Here is a 27,097-nt window from a genome sequence, read left to right on the forward strand (position 1 = left end):
TCAAAAGGAAAAAAAATAGTGTTTTATTAACTACCACACTGTTATAATACACTTTTTAAACGTACAATAAGGTAGCCTTTAAATTTGAGGTGGTCTGAACAAATGAACAGATTTCCAAATGTTTGTAAATAGTGAACGATTGCAATTATTGTACTTTTTTTTTTTTGTAAAATGGGTAGAGCACTTACAGCCTTGGCTATGCAAATTAAGAGTGTACATTTTTTATAGTTGAAAATATAAACAGTAATTAAAAAATAAAAAAAATCAGCTTAATAAAAAACATATATGTTTATCAGTTAAATGTACTGGATACATACAATTTAAGGGAAGCATAAAAGAAAGATGTGGATATTTAAATGCAGCTCAACTAACCAAAGCTTGGCAGAAAAAAAGCATTGTAAAACCCTTATTCCACTATCACTAATATTAATATGGACTATTGTCCCTATGGAAATGATTTTCTATTATTTGCATTTGTATATGTGTGTCTGTGTCTGAGTGCTTATGTGTCTTTTTTTTACTGATAATTTACATGATGGCTTTTAAGGCCCTGGCAGACAGATGTATTTGGAGACAAGGTTAGATAAAAATTGCAATTGACATGGATAGCCTTAATTTTTGGTCCTCCACTATTCAAGATAAGGTTATCTTTATTTTTGTTTCATCACCCAAAATGCAGCAACTTTTTTTTTTATTTAAGCCTTGAATAATTTTAAACATCGGTTATATTGCCCAAATTAGTTAAAGAATATTATTAACAAGACATTATTTTGGCAAAATTAAACTTTAAACATGGCTTTTCAACAGGATTTAAAAGGTGACTATCCCTAGAGCTCCATGTTAAAATGTAATTTTCAAAATCTTACAAGAGTAATGCTTAAAATATTGTACATAGTTAACCTAATTAAAATAATTAGCTTCAAAATGACAACTTGATGAGCTAAGTAAAGCCTATACAATGAAACATTTGCTTGGAAACTTGATTTGTCAGTTATGCATAATAAAAATTCCAGTCAAGAAAATTACAAAATTTCTTTTATCATAACATGATTTCTTTCACCAATCAACTTTTATCTTACAATAGATAAATACCAACATGTTCTCATTTTTACACTAAACCACAAAGGATTGATGCATTTGATTAGACTACCATTTCCATTGTTAAATTTCTTTTTATACAAGTTGGTAAAATTTAATCTCTTCTAGATTCCAAAAGTACCTACAAAACTCATGCAATTTTACCATTTTAATATACTATGGAATATCATACAAAGTAAGGCATTTCAGTGTCATGTATAACCAAGTTACTGTCAATCCAAAAATTTTTGCACATCAATAAAAAGATATCTAAGAACTTAGGAACAATATTCTTCTCACTACTGTATAAAAATAACCACAATTAATAGGTATTTTGTGTATATTTATTCCATTGTCTCATTTCCGGAAACGGTAACAAGCTGTAAAGGTATTTCAGCATTGGTAAGAATATCTTGATTGCTGGTGCCAGATGTGTTAACAGTCCCTATCCCTGAAACAGAACCTTGTTGAATATTAGCAAGGATGAGCGTTGTTCCGCCCGCCGTAATCAAAGTATCCTCTGGTGTTGCTTCGACCGATGCAAGCACTGTACTGCTAGCATGAATAGCTTTTTTATTCTGATGGGTTTTAATGTGTTTGGCAAGATGATCACTTCTCATGAAGCGCTTGGAACATTCTGGACAGACAAATTTCTTTTCACCTGTTCAACATATTGAAAAAAGAAGTTTCACACCAAAGCACACGTAGCCTTCACACAGCTGAAATTTGAAACTCTTGACAGCTCTTCCTTTTCTTTAAATAGAAAATCACATATGACTTATAAGTACTGCTAAAGATGTTTAAATGACATTTTTAACGACTAACCGGTGCTTTAAATTCCCACCCATACACCAAAAGAAATCAGTAAAAAAAAATAGAGAGAGAGATTGGGTCACCTGTGTGTGTTCTCCTGTGTCGCTGTAGCTCATCGCTACGGGTAAACCTTTTCCCACAAAACATCCACGTACAAATAAACGGACGCTCTCCAGAATGCCAACGAAGATGAGCTCTCAAATGTGATGTCTTTCCGTAGACTTTCCCACAGCCTGGTATGTGACAGATGTGTTGTTTCTTTTTCCCCAAATTGGTGCCTCTGTTAAAACAGGCAATGAAACAAACATTGCTCAAAACACTGACGTCAAGACAGGTTGCATCTTATACTGAACTGCGAGAAAATGCGCTCGTGTACCTCAGCATAGATGTACAGTGATTGAGGGTATTAACTAGCTCAGGAGCAGCATGAGCCGTCACCGCTGAATCGAATGACACGTCCTTCAATCTGTCATGGGCACCGAAAGAGCAAGGTGCACGGATTTCCCACAGATACAGGTGCTCAGTTTGATGATCACTCTCACTTTTGCCTCATTTATTTTAAGGACGTATGCTACACAATGAGACAAGAAATGCCTACCTTCCACCGCCTTCTTTACAATTGGGGCAAGTGCAAGCTACCCTTCGCAATCTTTTTCCTTCCTGGTGTGGCTGGTCCCCTTCCTCGTCTACCACTTGCACTCGCAAGTGTGTCAGGTCATTGGTATTCAGTGTAGAATCACCACCCAGCTGCCATTCCTCTGGATCAGGCTCCTCTTCTTTGATCCTAATATCTAAAAGGTTGGGGGGGATATTACAGATCAACGATCAGTCCCATTACACAGAAAGGAAAAAAAACTGTGAAGGTCTTAAGCCTTAAAAAAATGTTCGTTATCTGTTTATCCTATCTTACCAATCGATCCATTCCAATCTCAGAATGCCACATAGCAATTTATGTACTTTTACTCATAAGCTCTTCTCTATTGAACAGCCATTCTCTATGCCTGTTACTCGTCCCAGCTTCTGCCAACCTAGCTGTTCGAAAGCACGTAAAAATGCAAGTAGAAAAATAGGGACCACTACGGTGGGAAGGTAACGGCGTTCCGTGAGCCTTTGGCGTCTAGTCATGCCGGCCACATGACCACGGAGACGTCCTCGGACAAGCGCTGGCTCTTCGGCTTTGAAACAGAGATGAGCACCGGCCCCTAGAGTCGGAAACAACTAGCATGCACCTGCGGGGGAACCTTTACCTTTATTGAAAATCCACATCTAGCTTCACGTGTCGAATCAACTAAGCATGCTTTTAAGAACACCACTAAACACGTTACAAACAAAAGCAATATTTTTTCTAGCTAGAAAGGGTAAAAGTAGCCTTTTTTTTAAAAAAAAGGGAGGGCTTCTCAATGTAATGTAAAGAATTCTGTTGAAACTAGAAAGAAGATTTTAAAATGTGAAAATGATGTTTCAAGAATGCTTTAAAAAGCAACAAACCCTTGCGAATCATTCTCTTGGGCTGGGAGCTTAGCTGATGTGTAGCTGTCTAAACAGCTCAAGCAGACGTTTCATACCAAGTAACGATAATGATAAAACTGACACATTAAAAATACACCCATAAATTGCAAAGATTAAGAAATTAAAACAAATGACTGGTCATTGTAAACCAGTACAATAACGGTACATTTGCTGGAGGGGTTCTGCAGCTATGTGTGCAAGTGGGATGGCCGCACCAGCGCGCAAGCCAACCTTCACATCTGTTCAAAAAAGAACATGCTTCCTGTCCTTGGATCAGCTCTAGCTGGCCGCAACTATTTAACTGTCCTTCCCTCCTTATCTTCAGAGCTACACGAAAGCTCAGCAAAAAACTATGCCAGTCCTGATGCAGTGTTGAGTGTTTTAGCGCTGCCATTTACTCTAAATGGGAAGCCTTAAGAAGCCTATATATGGAAGCAGCATTCTTCCCACACACAGCAAAGCCAGGCCAAGGAAAGGTAATATTCTAATATGCCAAAGGAAGGGGGGGGAGAATCCTTAAATGCCAAGGGAAAGCTTTCAAAAGAAACAGAGCCAATACCAATTAAATAAAAAGGGTTTTTTTAAAAAACAAACAACTCTTAAGTATTCACTTACATTACATTTATAGTACTGTTTTAGCATCCAAACTATGATTAGCCTATTTTTTTTCCTAATAATATCCATCTTTATATTTGCCAGCAGTATCAAGGATATTTTAATACACTTAATTTATCTTGACATTTAAGTTGCTGCAATATGACATATGTACCTATGAAGAGGAACTTCTGTTGAGGAAGATTATCATTACAAACCTGTGAAGGGTTGCAAGCATAACTTGTAAAAACAAAAAAAGACAATCTAACTGCCATTGATATTTAAGAAACACATGTTAACTTATTGTCCTTGCTGGACAAATTTCATATTCAGTACAAACAAGAACCAAAAATATTTTTCAAGAAGATTATTTAGCACACGTACATCCAGAGACTGAGAATTTCCCACAGAACATATTTTACAATTTGTCATTGGTATTAAAGATGGATGGTTGAGGAAGCTACATATTTCATATAATATAAAAATCCATTTACATGAATGAGATCATCTGTCACCATGGATAGAGGTATCAATAGTACGCTGGTGATACTCAACTTTATATTTCCATACCTGGTGACCCAAGTGATGCTGTTCCTACCTTCTTATAGTACTTGGAGAATGTAGGCACTGAATCGGGGACAACAGGCTATGATTGACCTTAACAAGGCTGAGTGGCTTTGGGTACACAGAGCTTCAAGATCTGGCTCTTTGACATCTTTAGTTCTGGGTGGGGTTGCACTACACCAGGGGCTAGGCAACCTTGGCTCTTTTATGACTTGTGGACTTCAACTCCCAGAATTCCTGAGCCAGCCATGCTGGCTCAGTTGAAGTCCACAAGTCATAAAAGAGCCAAGGTTGCCTACCCCTGCACTACACTATTCAGACCAAGTTTGCAACTCAGGGATTCTCTCCTGGACCCATGTCTCCTGCTCGAAGAGTGGGTGGCAGCTGTGGCTAGGAAAGCCTTTGCAGAACATTGATTTCTGCACCAGCTGCAGCCTTTCCTGGATCAGGACTCCCTGCACTCAAGTCAGTACAGTCCTAGTCATCTCTCGTCTGGACTACTGCAATGCACTCTACCTGGCAGCTTCAACTAGTGCATGAGCAGTCTTTGGATCCCCTAGAACGGCCCATGTTACACCGCCGCTCCGTGAGCTGCACTTGTTGCCGTTTTTTCCCCCCTGATGCAGTTCAAGGTATTATGACGTTTAAAGCCCTCTGTGGCGTGGGTCCAGGATCCTTGATGAACTGTCTCATCCCACTTAGCAGGCCCGTCCCAATCGTGCCGGCCGGCCAAGGAGGCCTACTGCAGATTTCATTGGTCCAGGAACTCCAGCTGGCAGAATCCAGGAGAAGGGCTGCCCTAGCGCTAACCCTCTGGGACATCCTGCTCACTGGGGCAAAGTCTGCCCCCCACTCTCCTGCCTTTCCACAAGAGCCTGAAGACCTGGCTCTGCCGGTTGGCCTGGGGGCCTAATGGAGCAGAACCACACTGGAGGTGGCTATTAGACCCCCACGTGTGTCTCTCCCCCCCCAACCCAATGCATCCTGTTCTCTTCCAGGCCATCTTCTAGTTCATTTTGCTGCGCTTCATTTTTATTGCTTCATTATTTTACTATTGTTACATTTACATTTTTTAAATTTTATGTTCTACTGTTGTAAATTGCCCAGAGTGGCACCATAGTGAGATGGGTGGCAAACAAATGTAATAATAAAATAAATAAATAAATAAATGTTACTCAACTCCAAAGTGTGTAAAAACCACCATATACAAGAAACACGCACAAGATTACCTCTATTTTGCCTCTCAAAGTGTACTTCAAGCTTCCAAATTTGAGTAAAAAACAGGCTCCCAAGCTATAAAGCAAAGGCAACAAACAGGCAGCTTTGCTCAGCTGCAACTCCCGTGGACCTCTATCGTATCTTCCGTCTCATAATTTTAAAATAGCCAGTAGGAAATAGTCATACGCCCCACCCCATCCCCTCCGTCTCTGAGTTACAAAGGGAAGATGCCACCTTTACTCAATGCCTTCCTTTACTTTTCTGATGAACATTTTTTTGGGGAGGGCTTTTGCCCCACCAAATTCTTCTGTCATTTTATACCATGTGCCTATAAACTGAAGTCCAGCTCATTTTTTCTCCATGTTCATCAACACAGCAATCTCTCCCAGCCAGAATGAGTAAATCACTCAAACCAGCAGATCTTTCACAGTGTAATCTATGAGTCTTTACTCAGAAGCAAGTTCTACTCTGTTCAACAGAATTTATTCCCAGCTAAGGGGGCATACATAGGACTGTTATCTTGAACAACATTGGTACAGATCCATTTGGTTTCAATTCTCTTTGCCCCAAATATTACTTTTCAGAAAACCAAAGAATCATTTATGCTTTCACATGCATGCAAAAGAATGCTAATTCTCTGTTCCTACCACAGCAGCATGCAATACGTGTTCAGGAATTGTGATCTCATGACAATCCAGAAATACTGAGATGTTGAGGCTAGCCAAGCAAAGCAACATCTGAGAAACAATTGTTTTAGCATCTTGATTCACAAGACAAGTTGCTCCATAAGCACACCCTCCCCAAAATGATAAAATATAAATAGTTTATATTTTCAAATAATTCTGAAAAATTGGAATTCTTACTGAAATATAAGTTTGGTAGCATTTGGCTAATTCAGATATATCTTCAAGTGTTCCTTTATAAAAGCATTAAAATTTCAACTAGCAAGAAACATACATGGAGCTCCCACAAACTTGAGTCCTTACTTAGATTATTTCATTACTATATCCTGACTCATTAAAACTAAATGTATTTGTACAAAATGGCTGAATATATAAGTATATTTACATTAAAACTACAAATATATTTTATCATCAGAAAAGAAAAATGGATCTGAAATATAAGAATTATGTAAAGTCATGTTTGTTAAAGGACTATTTCAAGTGAAAATTCATTTGGTCTGCTCAACTGTCAAACATGATTGATAAAATTTTGGAGGATGAAGGCAACCTATTCAAACATTGAGAAACCCATTAAGATTCAGCCTGCATGAAAAAGTTATATTACAATTGATAGTCATATGTCAATATAAGAAACATTTATTAATTAATAATAATTACTGGCTACCATTCTAAATACAGTATGAATTCTTTGCTTTCTTGTCTTTCAGTTTCTCTTAGAATATAATTTAAAAAGCTGAACTATCTTTTTAAGAACAGTATGCAAATATGTCAGAAGCTACCAATATTGATAAAAAATATCCCCTGTACCAGGAAAGATATTTTTCATCTTCTCTCCCCATCAGTATTCTTGAACAGGTCTGGATGCAGAAGGGCTATAAGGAAGAGAGGGAACATAGTCTATTCCTTTAGCCATGATCATAACTGGATATCACTCAATATATATATATTTTTAAGGTAGATGTACAATATTCAAGATAGGCAGTTTACTACAAGTAATAAAAATACATTTTAAGTTGTTTCTTCTGTTCAATCATGTCCTAATCTCAGAAACTGCCTGGACAAGTCCCTGCAGTTTTCTTGGCAAGGTTTTTCAGAAGCCATTTGCCATTGCCTTCTTTCTAGGGCTGAGAGAACCTGACTGGCTCAAGGTCACCCAGCTCGCTTTTGTGCGTAAGGTGAGATTAAAACTCATGGTCTTCCTGGTTTCTAGCCTGATGCCCTGACTACTACGTCAAACTGGTTTTCTGGTATGGTTAGAAAACCTAGATAATTTTAAAAGTGCGTTTTTGAAAGCTTTTGAGTCAATGTGATTAATCAATAATCCTGTTTCTAGACCAAACATTCTTCAGTTTCAGGCTTCCAAATAATGGCCCATAGGACTAAGAAGGTGGAGAATCTGCATTACTTGCCAAAATCATATATTGACAGAAATCACATCCTTATCTCTTGCCCCCTGGATTCCTATCCTTTTAACAGGGAACAATGAAGGACTAAGCAGAATGACGATTATAATGGTTTATTTGTATCAGTACCAATCAGAAGTCAAGCAACCATTTGTCTGAAATGGTATAGGGTTTCCTGCCTGAGCAGGGGTTGGACTAGATGACCTCCAAGATCCCGTCCATCATCATCATCATTATTAAAAATGTACTAAGGAAACCTGGCCAAAGATAGTAATTTCCTTCTTCATGCAATCTACTCAAAAAAGAAAAAAGAAAAATATCCTTGTATGCATTCCTATGGGAAAAAAATGTTTAATCTTATTTTAAGATGGATTTCACAGCTCTCATTTCCCCGTTCCCCAAAGCACTTTCATATTTGTGTTTACTGCTTCCATATGAAGTAAACCCAAATTTGCAGACTCAAAAGAAATAGACAAAAATTCAGTAAAGGGCAATCTGGAAAACAGTGGGAAAGGACAAAAAAATATTTGTACCTCTCTTAATATCTTTCACGTCTGCTTCTTCTGGACTACAGCTGAATCACTCCATTTGGTTATAGCCTATACCACAGGTCTGCAACCCGCGGCTCCAGAGCCGCATGCGGCTCTTTCAGCCGTCTCCAGCGGCTCCCAGTCCTCTGACATGTGCAGTCAAAAAAAAAAAAAAAAGTGGAACGGGCTTCCGGTGGCTACGCGGCGCCGGAGACAGCCTTCCCGGGCTGCCCGCGGCTCAGCTGAGTTATTTTCGCCCGAAACAGCGCCGATCAGCTGTTCGGGCGAATTTGAAGCCCCCTCCTCGGGAGAAGAGGAGGGGGTGAGCCCCCAGGTAGGGGTCGAGTTCTCCGGAGCCGCCTGAGCTTGTGGCTTGGGCGGCTGAAGGATTGAACTCCCCCGTAGCCTGGGCTGCTCCCAGCTGGCCAGCGCCTCTGCTCCTGATTTCTTGGAGCAGAGCCAGGCGTCTGCGACCACCCCTGCCTGAAGGAATGACTATGGATTAAAGGAGCAGGCAGAGCGGTACAAGAGGAAAAGGTGAAGAGGATTATTATATTTTACTCTCCAGCTTGATGGACTTTTTTGGATTTTAAATCTGAAGTGAAAGTGCGTCACAATTGGTAAAAGATGGCGGCTAAACCACCCCCTAAAACTCTTCGGAGTGCTGGAACTTCTCCGGTGCAGCAATCATTACTGCAGGCGCTGCATCCTCCTGATGTATTGACATCAAAGGACTTACAAGATGCTCTTGAAAAACACACCCAGGTAATTTTGGAATCAATTAATGATAGATTTGCACAGATGGAGGAGAAATTGGAGAAATTGGAGGAGAGAATGGAGGAGAGGATGGAACAGAAGTTCAGAGTGATGAAGGTAGACATCTTGTCTTCAGTGTATAAAGTGGCTGGATGTGTGGAAGAATTGGAGGAAAAGCTAGAAGATTTGACTCAAAAGAATGCTATATTAGAAGCAAAAGTATTGGAGAATGAAGACAAAATGGATAAGGAACTGAGTCTTGCTCAATATTACCAGATGCAGTTTGCCATTAGAATTAGAGGCTTAAAGGAGAATATTAAGGAAGATCTAAAGCAGCTGGTTTCTGAGGCTTTCGAAGTAGTATTGAAACAGCCAGCATCTGAAATAAAAGGAGGCATGGATAAAGTGTTTCGTGTGAATTCATGGATTGCTAGACAGAGAAAGTTGCCTAGAGATGTGGTGGTATATTTTGCAAAAAGGGAAATTAGAGATGAAGTTATACGAGCTGCTTATGATACTAAAGTTGTGATTGCTAATCAAGAAGTTTTGGTCCTAAAAGAAATTCCTCCAAAGGTTTTAAGGAGAAGGAAGGATTTTACATTTCTTGTGCAAGAGCTCAAGCAAAGAGATATAAGGTTCAGATGGGAGATCCCAGTTGGGTTGATGGTGACGCACGAAGGTAAAAGGTACCGTCTGGTTACTGTGATGCAAGCGCGTGATTTCTACAATAATGTTTTAAAGGCAACGCCATTAACACTTCTGGAAGCTGAAAAGGGATCTGGAGAAGGAGTGCATAAAGAGGCCGAAGATGGTCAGATAGAAGACAACGGTGTTGGAGGAGATCAAGATACAACTTCGTCGGATGATCCTATAGAACAGAGGGTGACGCGTGCTGCTGCAAAACGATCTAAAAAGAGAAAATAGCAGGATTTGCAGAAGTCTATGGATTTTTTACAACGTATTTATAGTCAAGTAATGGGAGGTGGGAAAAGATTTGGGTGTAGACGCAATATATTTTTATATGTGGTGGTTTTCTGGAAAGGGTGAGGTTTTTTGGATTAAAGTTTGGTGGAATATACAGAAGATTCTTAAATGGAGGTTAAAGTTTTGTTTGCAATCTTTTTTTTGTTTGGAATAATTATAGATGTGGCACTGGAAGAGGAACTGCCGATTACAGAAGAGTTGACTTTAAAGTTTTCTGATTTGGTTGAGGTGGCGAAGATTTTGGTTAATTTGAAAGATTATCTGTAAGAACGTTATATCATGGAATGGACAAAATGGATGGAGTCTATTTAGGATAAGTATAGGGTTAAGAAGTGTTATGTAGTATTTGAATAACTCTTTTTTCCTTTTTTTTCTTTTTCTTTTTTTCTTTCTATCTTGGGTTTTTTTTCTTTTTTTTGTTTTTAATATATATTTAATATTATTAAGGTTTGTTTTATCCTATATAAGCTAGAGAGTGTTTCTTTTTCTATCTTAGTTTTTTATATATATTTAATATTGCTAAGGTTTGTTTTATCCTATATAAGCTAGAGAGTGATGGATTTTAGAATTTATAGTTGTTAGTATATGGTTGTTTATGTTTGCTTTTTTTTATATATATACCTTGTATTTAGCTCTGGGAAGCCGGGGGGGGGGGGAGGGGGGGAGGGGGGGAGGGAGGGGGGGAGGAGAGAGGGGGGAGGGGGGGAGGTAGGGGGGGGAGGAGGGAGGGGGAAGGGGGGTTTTTTAAAGGAAAATTGTATCTTAAAACTTTTCAATAAAAAAAAAAGTGGAACTAAAAAAGTTCAACCAATCAATTCAAATATGCAGGGTAGGTGCATATCTCGCCTTGGCTCCACTCTTCAGTCAAACCCTGTTCTGCGCATGTGCGCATGTACGCACATGCGCACACATTTTTTGCGGCTCCCAGTTTTTCCTTTTGTGAGGGAACCGGTTCCGAGTGGCTCTTTCACTGTTTCAGGTTGCTGATCCCTGGCCTATACAATAGTTGCCATTCAAACTTATATTGCAACTTCTATATACAGGCGCTGCTTTAAGATTTGGCGTAAGTATCCTGCAAAACTATCATAGCATGCTCTTTTCCAAAGTGCTTTCTACAATTCACCAACAGCTGAACAGGAGATTGGTAGGAGCAAACTAGGTGATTGGTGGTTTGTTGGGAAAGTTCTAATGCTATCTCTTTAGAGGGATAAATTACTACCACTGATGAAACAGATACACACATATACATATACATATATATACATACACACACACACACACACACACACACACAAACACACACATATATTCGTGTGCACACATATTGTCCATAATAAAAATGTGTGGCATGTAACCCTCCAGATAAAAGATTATTCCATTTTAAATGAGAATGCAGCAGAAGCAGATCAAAAGACTATGTAGTCCATCATCCTGTTTGCGACAGAAGCCAATAGTATAGCTCAAAAAGAGGATATGAATGCAACAGTCCACTTCCACTTTTATTCTGCATGACGTATTTCCAGAATCCTGAGGACATACAATATATAACCACCATAACTAGCAGTCACTGATACGTTCATTGACAAAACATTAAATTAAAAAGCTATCTGCTGGCAAAGCAAATGGCACAATTCAAGTATTACACATAACAATTATTATTGCCTGCCCAAGTCTTCCACCACTGAGCTTCATCTCATGACACTAGTTTGTATTATTTGGAGACAGGAAAAAACTTTCTTCACATCTCACAGTGCTTTAAAAATAATACATATTCCCCTTAATTTTTTTCCCATAAAATAATTACCAAGCCCACATATCAGAGCACTGTTTGTGAAACCCCTCGTTTTCAAAATAAATTTGCCAAGTGGTTTCATAAAATGAGGTTAAGAGAAAAACACATCTGGACTTTCTGTTTCAGAACCAATTTTAGTGTTTCAGTTCTAAAATCAATTTATGCTGTTAACAGCTTGTTTTTGTTTCAAACCTATCCAAAATGACATGAGCTAATGGACTCATGTCCAAATCTGGTATCAAAATCCTTTGGAATCCAAAATTTGGAAAATATAATTTTAAAAACGTCAACTTGACAAATCACCAATTCGTTTAACCAAGAAAAAAACATCAGAATTTTTCACTGTATGAAGTGAAATGTATTTTGGCAGCTGAAATAATTTGTTTCTCCTAAATGGCAACATCAAGTTTTGTGCGCTTCAATAATTCTGATTAATTTTACCATAATTCAAAGCATTAGTTTTACAATACCTGCAGGACTGTCAGCATTGTCTCCAGGATGCAGCTGAATACCTCCAGAGTCTATAGAATTTATTGTAACTGTTTGTAGGTTTGGCAACTGAGCAGTACTTAGACTAACAGGAGACGAAGTCAAGGCCCCACCTGTTCCAACTTGACCAAGAGTGAGGGTCTGCACAGGGGTCAATGTGATTTGTTGGCCAGGAGCATTTTGAAGCTGCAAATTCTGCAAGTTCTGCACTCCTTGGACTTGAAATGTTTGCCAAGTTATTTGCCCAGTTGGGGTCACTGTCTGTGCCTGGATTAAAAAAGTTCCAGGATTCAACTGAAGCTGAAGATTCTGCAAAGCCTGTTGTGATATACTTTGGGTGGCTTGCACACCATGGATTGTCTGTTGCGCAATACCTTGTACAATCTGAGCCTGACTCGTAGTTTGTTGAGATTCTTGAAGCTGTATATGTTGTACAATAGGCTGTGCTGTTGAGACCTGAATATTCTGGGCCTGTGTCTCCTCCGAGACAGATGTTTGGATGTAATTTCCCTGAAGATCTGAACTATGGACCTGCCCACTAGTAGAGGGCAAACTGTTTGAATTTTGTTCTAATATACTAGTATTGTCTATGGTTACAGGCAGTTGTTGTGAGGATGACGATGTTGGCACAAATAAGTCTGTATCAGTGGCTGTTTCCGTCATTTCAGGAGAAACCTGTTCTGCAGTCCTATCAGAAGTGTCCGAATTATCCATTGCCTGTGCAGTGCTTATCAAGTGTCCATCGGCATTAATGCCTGCAGTCATGGTTTGAGAACCACTTAGTCCCAGAGAATCTAGATCAACACTATTGATGGGAACAAATGCAATGTTTCCTGGCAGTCCAAGAGGAACATTAGCAACTACCTGTGCTTGTCCAGGAAAAGATGAACCACCAATTGTAACCCCTTGGACTTGGCCAGTCTGTGATAAAATATTCTGGATGTTACTAGAGGATGTTCCAGAGGCAATAATGGTTTGATTGGAGCCAGGAATGATCTGAATTTGACCAGTTTCTTGATTCACACTACCATTATCCGAAGAAGCTGCAAAACCAAGCTGAACCTGCTGACCATCAGCTGTCTGTATCTGGGGTATTACTTGATACTGGACATTGGACACAGTGCCATTTGATGAATCCGAACCAGGTGCAACAGAAAATATCTGTTGATTCTGCAGACTCTGAAGAGGAAGAACGTATTGTCCACTTGAAGTTACTGTGGCAGCCCCTGGGATCTGCACTATATTGCCAGCTTCATCTTTAATAGTTGTGGGTGTAGCAGACAATACCTCCCATCTATTTGGTGTTCCTGCTAACTGTACAGAGGCCAAATCTCCTGTCTAAACAAAAGCAAAAACAAAAAATCAAATTTAAACATCTGTGCAAACTACAGATGAGCAATACATTACTTGCACATACCTAGTAGGCCAAATAGTTCAACCTTAGTGCCACATAAAGTTAAATGGGGAAAAAAATCAATTGTTCTCCACACAGAAATCTTTCTTCCATTGTTGTTTTAAATACTTTATAATCATTCATTCCTTACATTAATCTAAATTCTGAACTGTTAATTGTAGAACAGTACCTATAACAGGCAAGTAGCTACATGTATTTTATGTATTTTTCCTGCTTTTGCTTAACTTAGTATACTGTTTGTTTAAACAATGGGTTCTTAAAAAGAAACTAGTTCCAAAATTGTGCATTTAGATACATATATTTGAATAACTGAAGAACAAGAAATAGAACTTGACTTGTTATGCCAGCATGCAAACAAGATAATCCTATCAATTCAGCCTCTTCATTTTTACATGTCAGTAAGTGTAATTAGAAAAATGTCTATTATATACTAATTCCTACTTTAGCTGAACTAGAAAACTATAATCAACAGCTCTGGAACATTAAACCATAGTTTGAGGGTAGTTTGATAACTTGTCAGGTTCTGAGGTTGTTAATCATAATTTCTCAATTAAAATAAAAAGGAAACTATCATTAGCAAGATACATCCTATTTGTTTATCAACTTGTCCCAAAGTGGAGCCCAAAATTTATGCATCTCTTGTGTTAACAAGTTATGACTGCTTACATTAAGAAACAGAAGAGGTCTTTTCTTTGACATTACCTCTGATATGAACAGTTTGACCTGACGGAAGTAATTCTGTACAAATATGCATATATCAGGGTATTGCCTATCCCAAAGTTTCTTAGCCCCATCTATGGTGTATTGGATGTCCCTCTTTATAAAACTTTTTCAATTCAGACTTTATTAATGCATACTGCACTTACACATGTAGCTCCTTAGCAAAAATACATTTGAAGCAATAAAATGCTGACCTTTACATTTTCAAAACATCAGTATGTTTTAAGACAGATGCATAATGAAAAAATGGTTTACAGAGTCATTAAAAGTGATAGTGATTTGTTTTTGGAGATTAAGAAATATATGATTCAGGAACCTACAGGAGAATCACAGCTATACTGATACTTATAATAGATATATTTTAAGCTAAAATTACATTGCATAAATAGCAGCAATAAGTACTTTCCACCCACACCAAGGGCACTGTCAGCCTGAATAAGGGCACTGGAAATCAAGGTATTTCAGTTTATAACTCTCAACTGCAGATCTTAATCATTCTAGCTTTCTTCCCCCTCAAAACACAGCTCTATAAATTAAGGAAATTTCAGATAACACTACACACAGCCTACTCTTTTCTGCTGGTCAAAAAATTCACAAGGAAGAAAAATGAACAAATCTAACACAATAACATCTTCGGTCCTTTTTTAATACTAGCTGCTGCATTTATAAGAATGCAAGATGGGTACAAAAGACGCAGCCACTATAACTTAGCTATTAAAAATGTTTTGGAGAAATTTTGAAAATAGGAAAGTTTTCCTCCTTACAGTTTACATTATTAATCATCTCCCACTTAAGAAACTCTCCAAAGATTATCTATGCCCAACCTTGGAAATGATACGTGATTTCTAGTCTTGGCCTTACAGGTGTCTATTTCTTCTGAACTCAAATGTGCTTATATTTTTCCTTTGCATGAATCTTCCCGCATGGTTATTTTTAAAATATTTGATGTACAAAGCCAAAGAAGTATAAGGAACAACAGAGCTTCTCTCTGTCCCTCTCTCATGCTCTGGGCAGAGTTTCAAAAACTGAAATGACAGTCTCTCTTTCCTTTAAAGTCTGAAAGGTATCTTCATACATGTGGCAACCAGGAGCAGGGTTGTACAGCTCTATGATTTCTATATAGTCAGATTCTATTATTTATTTTATTTTATTAGACTTATATACCGCCCTTCTACCGTAGGACTCAGGGCGGTTCACAAGGTTTTTAAAAACAATACAACAAATTACAAAACTTAAAAACAATTTAAAAGATTATAATTGATTATAATTGAAATAAAATTCCCAATTAAAATACAATTAAAATCCCAATTAATATTCTCAGTCCAGGCCAGAGAGCTCAGAGCCAGGTCTTCAGGTCCCGGCGGAATGAGCGAAGGTCAGGGGCAGTCCTAAGTTCTACAGGCAGCTGGTTCCAAAGGGCCGGTGCACCCACAGAGAAGGCCCTCCCCCTGCGTATTGTCCGCAGGAAATCTTTTACCGGCGGCACCCTGAGAAGACCCTCCCTGTGGGAGCGCACAGGACGAAGGGAGGTTGCAGTAGTCCAATCGGGAGGTCACGAGCGCATGAGTGACTATGCGCAAGATACACATCTTCCAAGATTCTTATGATCTTACTGAAAATGTTTTTAACTACTTCTAACTTTTCTGAAATGCTAAAGTTGCACACCTGTAGCTATTTTCCTCCCCAGGGGTTTCTTGAAACTTCAGAATGTGGAAAGGGCATTTTAAAAAGTCACAGTAAAAATGTAGTTGTTTTTTTTTTAAAAAAAAAAACCCTACATTTCTCATTATGTTCATGCAATAAAAAACAACGGAAAGAACTCTTACATGTGTGAGATACCAATTCTTATTGGTTCCAAAATGTCGCTGGCAAGAATAGACCTCCTTAATTTTTTCTTTTATGCAATCCATTCCATCATCTTTCAAAGTGTTTGAGGACCATCTAATATGTTAGGAGCTGGCAATGTGGCACTTGTGCACATCATCACATAGATGGTCTCCACAGATGGGATCCCAAGAAATTCCAAAATTAAAAAAAAAATTAAATTTGTTATCTATGGGCATTGCCATCTCAACATTTGTTGGCATTTTTCTTGATCTGGAGCTCTCGCAGAAATGTGAATAAATCTTATAAGCACGCTTGATTACTTCAAGTTCGGAATTACTGAAGTACTGTATGGTCAGTTCTAATGTTGTGTTCAAGATAAAATATGATATGTAAAAATAGTTATTAATTTTTTATGCCACCCATCTGCCCTATAAGGTGACACTGAGCAGCTAAATAAATAAAAAGGAAAGGGAACTAGGTCACAGACTAATAAATGCAATTTGCATTTCAACACATCAGATAATAGATAAATAAGGATATAAAAAAAGGGACGTGGTGGCTCAGTGGGTTAGGACGCTGAGCTTGTCGATCAAAAGGTTGGCAGTTTGGCGGGTCGAATCCCGAGTGCTGCGTAACAGAGTGAGCGCCTGTTACTCGTCCCAGCGTCTGCCAACCTAGCAGTTCGAAAGCACGTAAAAATGCAAGTAGAAAAATAGGGACCACTACGGTGGGAAGGTAACAGCGTTCCGTGCGCCTTTGGCGTCTAGTCATGCCGGCCACATGACCACGGAGACGTCCTCGGACAAGCGCTGGCTCTTCGGCTTTGAAACGGAGATGAGCACCGGCCCCTAGAGTCGGAAACGACTAGCACGCATGTGCGGGGGAACCTTTACCTTTACCTTTAAGGATATAAAGGAAATGCTTATTTGCCTTAGTAAAAACGTTCATAGAATTGGAAAGCAAAATAAAATGGTATTTATAGGTTAACAGTAGCAGCACACATCGGTCTGAACCCAGATTTCACATTCTATAACTAGAAGAGTATCTACTTGTAGGTCAGCAGGATCCGTCCTGCCAAAGGAAGCAGGTAACCGTTGCCAGTGTCTTCCATGTGCAGCTGGTTGACTTTCCTAAAATGTGTTTCATACACAAGTGTACAATTAAAACACTCTTTTGTCACAGCAACTGATCTAAAGTGACTTAACTTTTTCATTCCCTTCTCAATACGGCAGAACTCCTATTGTCAGCAAGTAACTAGCAATTTAAGTCACTCACAAAGAACACCTTAGCAATTTATGATGTTTTGTATAATAAAATGCCACAATTATGAAACGTTAGATTTTCATGGGGGGGGGGGTTTCTTTTAAAAAAGCCTATTGTTTCTATTATTAGAGGCAGTAATAGATGTATAAGATCTGCTATAATTGTTGATAGGTAAAAGAGAGGTAAGAATGTGTATGGATATGGCATGAATGACCTAAGTACAAATTTCCTTTTGTCATTAACTTTCGTTTTCAAGAAGTCCTTCTATCCATTCAGTGCACCTTCCCTAATTCAAACATCACCCCGATCATATTTATATGGACTCTACATTACCACCACCAATGTCCCGAGCAACATAGCTGGAAGGAAAAATGGCAGTCATATTGCTTTCCTTCCATTATAGTCATCTTGATTCAGTACAGCAGCATATGCTCTCCTTCACTACTAGCAGCAGGAAACCAAGAAAGCTGCCACATACAAGGCTCTACTGCAGCTTTCCAACCAGTAGGCTACCAGGAGTATGCTCACACATTGAATACCTCACCCGAAGAGATGATGTGTTGGGGGTTGCAGGGTGGAGCCCAGCAACCAGAGTAACTTGTCAGGGTTGAAAACCAATGTTCCTTTTAAATAGCCACCCAAGGTCCATCTGTCTCAGAACATTTCCTTTTTGAGAGGGTTATTTTTAAAGTAAAGCCTTCCTAAAAGGCTGAAAATTATAGCTTTCCTTTTTCTAAAGACAACATGGCTATACCCTTCATAGTCCCCCAAGGCCACTTTTTTTTTGCATTATCTCCACTCTACCCTATTTCACACAGAGTTTCTTTTCTAAACTATCGTAAATGAGGGAATGAGTCTTGGGTTCACAGAAATTGGAGGAAAAATGATTCCATTTTTTTTTACTTAGTTGACTATTTATGCAATCAAAAAAACTGTAATTAACTCTTAATTCAACCAATCAATATCCAAATGCAATATTTGATATATTCTGAACTGCATTAATTATTTGCTTAATTAATGGCTTTGGCTTAGCTTATTTGGAAAGAATTATCCATTCGTGTACAACTTACATTGTCTAGAAGGCAAAAATAGGCAAAAATGCTTTTGTGATTATTTTACAGAAGTACTTTCAAATAGTTAACCTAAGGGAATGTATTAAACCAGGGGTGTCAAACTGCCGGCCCACGGGCCGGACACGTCATCTGGAAGCCGCACCCACCCCATTGCCGGCAATGGCAAAACTGTCCCGATACACTGCACGACATCACATGATGTCACAAGTTTGACATGTTTATATTAAACAAATTGGTTCTACACTACATTAAACAATCTTATATCAACTCTGTTTCTGAGAATTAACATCATCAAGGTATCAGAAGCTACTTGAAACCAAAAACTTTAGCTTATATGAAGTATAAGAAAAGCACAGTTATTACTTGTAATGTCAGAACCTAAATCAAGTGCTTAACTCACACAAGATGCCAGTAATCATTATTTTGATAGTCATTTATTCTGGGGAATTTTAATTATGTGTTCTTACAAAGACATACTGGGTGGTCATTTGAAGACTGACTGTTTAAAGTCTTTACTATGGACAAGATTCCATAGTAAAGATTTAAGCAGTCAGTCTTCAACGATCCAATATGTCTTTGTAACAACACATAATTAAAATAGATACATATTGCCACTATGTAATTGGGACAAGTGCATACAATTAAAATCTACAGTAAACATTATTAGATTTAACTCCCAAACTAAATGTATTTAATTAGAAGCAAATCCAATCAACTTCAAATGAACTTTACTTTCTTATTAAGTGATTCTAAATCATAATGCAAAAAAGACTTTAAATACATTGATTATGGTATGTAAGTCATATACTGTCCTTCCCTTATTGATAACATTAATTAGAAATCAAATTTTCATTTGCAGGATGGGATGCTTTAGCCTACCCCACAGTACTCCTGGATCCAGCCCTAGATGGTGCCTGGCCCAAAAGTATGAATAACTTCATGTTCAACTTCCAAATGTACAAAAAGAACAGGGGTGGAGAAAATGGCACAGATGAGAAAAAACAATCACTACAGGAAGTAAACAACAGAATAAATGAAATATATGAATTACTTATGACAGAAAGCTAGACTATAACATAACTATATATACACACTATACATACATAGTGTGTGTGTAAATCAACAAAAATAAAGGCAGCAAAAGCAATTATAGCAAAATGTATAGAAACAATTTCACTAAAAAAAACATAAGCAATTAATGCAATAACTATTATTTTTTCTAACACTCGGTAATTACACAAAGAAACAAAGTGAGCTGCTGTAAATGTGTATGCATTGTATTATATTAACATCACCCTTTTTACTAAATTCCCAAATGCCTTTCTATCAAAAAGAATACCATGCACCATAGCACACACATACACTTCAACCTGACTCAAATTATTTTAAAAAATGGAGATAAAATAAAATAACTCCATTAAAATATATCAGCAACACTGTCTGGAAACAACTAATTTAAATCTCTAATTCAGCAGTGGAGCAAGCATGCCCACAAAGGCCAATCGGGGCACAATTTGCATAGGGCACAAGCAGAATTCTGAGATGTAGACGAATAACTAGCACAGCTGTTTTAGAAACGAAGACATATGCTTCTTGTTTCCAGACACCTAGCAAAGGACACTTCACAAGAAAAAAAATATTTTTAAAAAATCAAGTCACCTTCAAGATGGTCTCAGCTCTTGATGACTTACATGGACATTCACAATTTTTTCATGAGTTATGGAAGTGATGTACCGCTGCTTTTTCTGGAATGCTTATTTTGATCCCCTAGTCAGCCTGCAGCCCTAGATTTCTCAGATGGTCTCTCATTCACCAAGATGAATCCTGGTTAGCTTTCTAAATTAGCGTAAGTTAACAACAGTCAAAGCAGGGTCTAAAGCAGAGCTGTCAAACTCACAACATCACATGACATGTCGTGACGTATCATGACTTTTTTCCCATTGCCGGCATGGGGTGGGCACGGTTTCGGCAGGCCGGCAGTTTTACCCCCCTGGTCTAAAGAAAAGCATGTACCGCTATGATCAGGGACACCATTTGCAAGATCAGTCATAGTATACTATGCTGCTACCCACCGATGAAAGCTAGGCACACAACTCCAGAGCTGAATCTAGGAGCATGATCGGATTCCAAGCAGGTGTGTTTAACTGGCCTGAAAACCTGTCCACTGCTGATTGCATACCTGTTTCTCTAAACTTCTATTTTGGCTACTCAGAGACTGATTATTTTTTTAGTTTGATTTGTGCATTACAGATAGTCCTCAACTAACATCTGGTCATTAATGACCATTCAAATTTATGACAGACCTCCCCAGAATTACTTACAGCCTATTTCCAGAGTTACAATGGCCACACATATCCCTGCAGGCAGGTGACATTTTGGATACTTGGCAACTAGCTTATCTTTATGGCCATTCACAGCATTCCATGACCACATAGCCATGATCTGTGTCATTTTTTGCTGGTTTTCTGTAAATGACCATGGTAAGCGATGATCCTAACTTCAAATCTGATCGCATGATGCCTCAATTTACAACCGCAATGACTTACAACCATGGCAAACTCTTTTCCTGATTTTTTTCTTCATGTACCTCTTTGCACCTTTTGGTCCCGAATTCACACAGTAAATTCCCAATTTTCTGCTTTAAAAGTCATAAGTAATTTTGTAGGCCAAGACCACTTTTAGGATGAAAACTTTCTATCATGCCAAAGAACCTCAATTCAGATTCTTCCGCTGCCTAAAAATGTGAGATCACACTGTGTTATTTTTTTCACTATGTCACATTTGGAAGGACGTGTATGAACATGTAAAACCGGCTTCATTCCAGGCACTAGCTCATTGAGGCTGCGGAGAAGTGATAAACTTGGAAGCATGTATTACTTTTCTGTTGTGCTCAGAAGATAATACTGTCTACTACATGGAGCTATTATGCTTAATCCATTAGTGCAGGGGTCCCCAATCCCCGGTCCATGGACCAGTACCGGGCTGCGGCATGCCAGCAACCAGGCTGCACAAACAAAGCCCCGTCCACGAGATGCAGGCAGCACACAAAACCACATACCCTCCAATCCACAGAAAAACCTCTGTCCATGGAATCGGTCCCTGGTGCCCAAAAGGTTGGGAACCTCTGCATTAGTGTATTTTTAAGTTACAGCAAAGTTGATAATAACTTATAGTATAGTTACCCCATTTAACATAAACCCTAAATAAACACGAAACTCAGAAAACTCAACAATGGTGCAAATTTTCATTCAAGGTATAAGTGCAGTGTTCACCACAGTCTTTCAACATTAAAACCCTGCACTTCTGCTTTTTCTTATACGGCTAAATTCCTGAGGCATGAACTAAACAAGTCATCCATCAAGAAACGATCACACGTCAAATGTAATCCTCTCCTCATTCAAGTTGGCAAAACAAACTTTTTTTTTCCCCAGGAGCCTTTCAGATGTTCCTAGTAACCTCAAGGACCGAAGCCCTCTTAAAGGAATCCCCAAAGGACATAAAGAGGCGAAAACATTAGGGGTGGGAGGTGGGGAAAAAAGTTTTGACTACTTTTTTATCTCCCACCATCTGCAACCGCACACTGACCCAGCCCAGAAACGGCCTTCAAAAAGCAGCTCTCTCGCTTCCACTAGGCTAGGGCAGGGGTGGGCAACCTCTCGGCTCTTTTATGACTCGTGGACTTCAACTCCCAGAATTCCTGAGCCAGCATAGCTGGCTCAGGAATTCTGGGAGTTGAAGTCCACGAGTCATAAAAGAGCCGAGGTTGCCCACCCCTGGGCTAGGGAGTACTGACTCCTTTTTTCAAACAGCCATTTTACTGCTTAAAGTGCATCCTGCCTTTCAGCCCAGCCTTCATTTTGTCTGACTGTGGGGTGCCGGGTGTGTGTGTGTGTGTGTGTGTGTGTGACAGCTGACGTCCAGGAAGAAGAAGGAGGGAAAAGAGGGCCGTTCGGTTTTTCCGGGGACAAACACACACACACACCCCGACTTTACCTCCCAGTTGCCGGGGAGGGGGGAGAGCCCGCAGTCTTCCCGCCTCTCTCCCGCCCGTCCCCCACCCCCGCCGAGAAGCAGGGAAAGGCGTCGCGGCGAGGGGAAGTCCCAGCGCCGCCTCCTCCATCCCTCAGGGAGACCGGCTCCTCCTGGAGAGGCAGGGGAGCCTGGGGACCCCTCTCCGGCAGGTCGGCCTTGCGATCGTCCCTCCCCCGGGCGGGCGGGCAGTACGATGCGGTGTCTCCCCGTCCCTCCCCCCGGGCGGGCGGGCGGGCGATCTGCGCCGTCTCCTCTCTTCTCTTCGCCCCCCCCCCCGGCAGGCCGTGCGAGCGCGGCGGGGCGGGCACTTACCGCTCCGGCAGATGGAGAAGCGGCGTCGTCCTCCTCCGGCGACGGCGGCCCGATCTTGCTGCAGGTAGCCGCCAACAGCGCCAGCGGCGACGGCTGGGTGTCCTAGGCGGAGGGCAGGCCGGGGACGGGGGAGAGAGAGAGAGAGGAGCGGGAGGGGAGGTTAGAAGGGCGCCCGCCCGCCGGCCTTTTTTGCCGCCGCCGCCTCCCTCCTCCCCCTCCCTCCGGACAGCGCGCGCGGCGGCGGCGGCGGGGGCGCCTGCGAGTCCTGCGCTCGCGACGTGTCACCGGGCAGGACGGGGGGTGGGGGGGGGAGAATCGCCGCGGGGGAGGGAGGAGACGTCGGGCTCCGCATTTACCTGGGTTGTTCCGGCCTCGTCAGAGGCGTCGGCCGAAGCGGCTGCCGCGGCTCCGTTTCCCTGCTGCAAATACTCCCCGTGGGGGCCGCCGCCGCCGCCGCCGTCCACGTCCAAGGCAGCCATTTCCTCTTGTTTCACGGGCTTCTCGGGAGCTGCGGGCATAACGGGGAAGCGAAGGCGCGGGGGGGGGAGGAGAGGAGAAAGGCGGAGGGAAGCGGGGAGTGGGGGGTGGGGGGGTGGGCCGGTTGTCGGCGGCGGGGGAGGGGAGGGGAGTCACTGACTGGAGCGCTTGCCCCCTCCCTTCCCCATCGCCCCAGCGCTCCCTCCCGCGCAGAGGAGCCCGCCCTGCTCTCCTCCTCCTCCTCCTCCCGCCCGCCAAGCGCAGCCCTCCTCCTCCTCCTCCTCCTCCTCCCTCCGTGCTGCCGCCGCCGCCGCTGCCCCTGCCCCTCTTCTCCCTCCTCCCCCTGGCTCTGCTCCTCCTGCTGCTGCTGCTCAGTGCCGCTCGAGCCACACTCCCGAGCAGACGCCCGCCAGCCCGCCCGCCGGACCCGGGAGCGACAGCAGCAGGAGCCGCCGCCGGGGCCCGTACGTACCCGTCATGGCGTGGAGGAGCCAGCGGCGCCTTCTGCCGACTTGGCAGGCGGGGAGGGAGCGAGAGAGGCAGGAAGGAAGGAAGGAGAGCGAGCGAGCGCTGGCTGGCTGGCGGCAGGCGCTCTCTCTCTTCCCCCCCCTCCCCTGCCCGACGCGCGCAGGCCCCGCTTGCGCCGCTGCTGCTGCTGCCGCCGCTGCTGCCACTAAGGCGAGGCGGCCGCGGCCGCTGCCGGGGACATGCTTATGGTGCGCGCGGGCGGCGGCGGTGCTGCTGGTGGAGGTGGCGGCGGCGGCGGCCTGGAGCCCACTCCGGGGTTTTCCCCTATTTTGATTGACGGTGCGAGGAAGCCGAAAGGTGGGGCTTGCAGCAAGGGAAGAGGGGGCCCGGCCGACTCCGCCGCCACCACCGCCGCCTTGCCCGCCAGCCCGGAATTTCCGCCTTCCCAGGACGCTCCCGTCAGCTGATTGGTTGCGGTCCGCCGAGCTCCGCGCCGTCACTGGCTGGCCCGGGCTGTCGCTCCTGCGCTGCGGGTGCCCCCCCCTTCCTTCTCTTGCCGAGGTGGCTTCCTGTTTGCCAGGGTTTGTGTGAGAGACAATGAGCGCGGCCTTCTCGGAGGTATCCGCGCTGCGGGCCAAGGAGACCGGGGCTTTGGTTGCCTCACGGAAGGGCAGGCAGGAGCGGGAGCGGCGAGACCGCTCCCCTCTCGAAAACACCGTAGAGTCGGGGTTAAAAGGGCCCAGTTACGGCGGAGGGCCTACGCTTGCTCTGCCCGCCGCTGCTTTCCCCCTTGCCCTTCGGAAGGGCCAGGAGCGCTAGGGTGTTAAGCGGGTCGCGTCCGCTTTCAGTGTACATGGGGAGAGGTTGGAAACTTCTCTCCCGGATGCCTCTTAAAACTGCTCGTCAGAGCGGACTGAGGGCGGGAAGGAAACGTGGAACCCGCACAGCCGTTGCGCTACAGAAAGGACGAGAAGAAGCGCGCAGGAACCCAAACCTCCCCATTAAAATACCACCAGACCGCGCGTTTTGGGCCCAAGCGGGCTTAGGGATGTGCCTCAGACCGAGGCCCCCAAGGGGTCGTTTTCTTTGCGGGTTCTCTTAACGGAGAGCTGGCCTTTCCATCCTTTTGTTTTTAAAATAGCGCCCCGGTTCTCAGATTTTCAGAACAATCGTTCGCAGATCCTGGTAAAGAGTGTAGAAAAGACACCCTCAAGTAAAATGGCCTTATTTAAAAGAATTAGCTTTAAAAAAAAACAGAAGGCCCAATCCACATTTTAAAACTGAATGGCAAAACTTCCATTGGGATTCATTCTTACGAATTGTTCCTCCGAGAAACAATTGCATCTCAGTGAACTCTGGAGAAATAACCATTGGTTCGAAGTGATCTGGGGATTGATTCTCCAGTGAAGTTAAAGCGGGTGTGTTTTTTTTAATGAAACCTTGGTTGAAATGGCATTTTTATATCTACATGGGGTTTTTCCATTGCTAGAAATCCCACTCTACAAAATATTATATCACAACATCCATTTTAGGCATTTTTTAGTTACTGGGTCTCACTGAATTTCACTTGCACTTAACCCTGAAATCTCAATCTGCCATGTAGAATGCTGTGTGTTTATATGGAGTTAAGTAGGTCATAGCCTAATTCTAAAAGACCCACTTTTTGAGGTGTTAATTTCCTGCTATTTTGGTTTTGTAAACAATGATCACAAAGCTAGATAAATGTTTAACATTCCTTTATGTAGACTGTCATCTACAATGTTTCTCAACCTCAGAAACTCTAGAAATATGTGATTTTCAATTCCCCAGGCAGTATATAAATTAAAGATCAATTTAAAAAGTTACATTAGAACTGAATCATTATGCATATTATCTCAAGGAGAGACCCAGCCTAGAACTAAGGAGAATTTTTCTGACATTTAGAACAATTAATCAGTGGAATGACACCTCCAGAAGTTGTGGGTGCTCCAACACTGGTGGTTTTTAAAAAGAGATTGGATAATCATTTGAAATAGTATAGGATTTCCTGCTTGAGCAGGAGGTTGCACTGAAGGATCTCCAAAGTCCTTTCCAACTCTTATTCTGCATCTGCTATCACACATAGCACAGTAATTAAAGAAAAAGTACAAGTTTAACCCACAACTCTGTAAGAGAATCAATCTAATAAGCATACTACAAAAAATTAAGGAAGAACTCTTGTTTAATTCAAAATACTAGCAACGCTCAAATCCTTATTGGTTGAAGACTGATAAGCCAGATACAAGATTGGAAACAGCTTTTTTTGGTGTAATTTACCAAATTTTGTTTTTTAAAAAAAGTTTAAATGTTTCCCTCCCTAAGTAGCAATGAGGGAAAATATTTGGACATTCTCAATGATTGAAATGAGGAACCCCCAACCTTTTAGGGCTTGTAGTATTTTGAGAATATATTGTCATCCTGCTGGGGTAGCTTCCCCATTCACAAAATGCTTGCTTTTGGGGGCATACTCGGAGGAAACCAATTTATCAGAATACTAACATCCCTCATCCATGCAATAGGATGCTCCTTACTCTTCTACTAAGGCTACTATTTAGGGGGGATGTAAACACAATTCCAAACAATATACAGATACAGCTGTCCATTAAAATTTCTATATGCCTCTTTTTTGTAGTTAAAATATTTGTTTTTAATGTAAAAATTCAGGAGTGGGACCTGGCAAACCAAAGGAAAAGTGATTGAGTATATTAGTATCCCTGAAATCCACATGCAAATGCCAGATCTAAATAGGCTGAGGATGCTGAAAATGATCTACCAGCTTATATTGTAGCTTTCCAAAGTTGAAATTTTCTGTCTTGAAAGAAACAGCCATAAAGAAAACTGACGGCTGATATAGTGTGGTGTGGTCCTCAATGGAACCGCATCTACATGGAGGGAAGTGTGTAGTGGGGTGCCCCAGGGCTCTGTTCTGGGCCCAGTGCTCTTCAACATCTTCATCAACGATTTGGACGAGGGGATAGATGGGGAACTCATCAAATTTGCAGACAACACCAAGCTGGCAGGAATAGCGAACACTCAGGAAGATAGGCTTAAGATACAGGAGGATCTAAACAGGTTTGAACA

General features: G+C 41.6%; 1 protein-coding gene and 1 long non-coding RNA gene across 4 annotated transcripts in view; one reads left to right on the forward strand and one right to left on the reverse strand.

Annotated features, from left to right (window-relative positions):
- On the reverse strand, positions 1 to 24,491 carry SP3 (Sp3 transcription factor). 3 transcript variants are annotated; one of them, XM_083348085.1, is made up of 7 exons: positions 24,003 to 24,491; positions 23,410 to 23,561; positions 23,054 to 23,155; positions 12,394 to 13,750; positions 2,489 to 2,681; positions 1,974 to 2,170; positions 1 to 1,738 (listed from the first exon to the last, which is right to left on the reverse strand). In XM_083348085.1, the coding sequence occupies exons 1-7, from the start codon at positions 24,007 to 24,009 to the stop codon at positions 1,422 to 1,424; spliced, it is 2,325 nt and encodes a 774-aa protein (XP_083204211.1). In that variant the 5' UTR covers positions 24,010 to 24,491; the 3' UTR covers positions 1 to 1,421. The 3 variants fall into 3 exon arrangements, with proteins under 3 accessions (XP_083204211.1, XP_083204210.1, XP_083204212.1); XM_083348084.1 differs by lacking the exon at positions 24,003 to 24,491 and having other exon boundaries at positions 23,410 to 23,840; XM_083348086.1 differs by lacking the exons at positions 23,054 to 23,155; positions 23,410 to 23,561; positions 24,003 to 24,491 and adding an exon at positions 16,373 to 16,888.
- Positions 22,974 to 27,097, forward strand: part of LOC310631570 — a 19,345-nt gene continuing 15,221 nt past the window's right edge. The window contains exon 1 of the long non-coding RNA XR_014490664.1: positions 22,974 to 23,117. This is a non-coding gene — a long non-coding RNA (uncharacterized lncRNA). The remainder of the gene's footprint in view (positions 23,118 to 27,097) is intronic.

Source organism: Vipera ursinii, assembly GCF_947247035.1.
Source record: "Vipera ursinii genome assembly, chromosome: 1".
NCBI lineage: Eukaryota > Metazoa > Chordata > Lepidosauria > Squamata > Viperidae > Vipera > Vipera ursinii.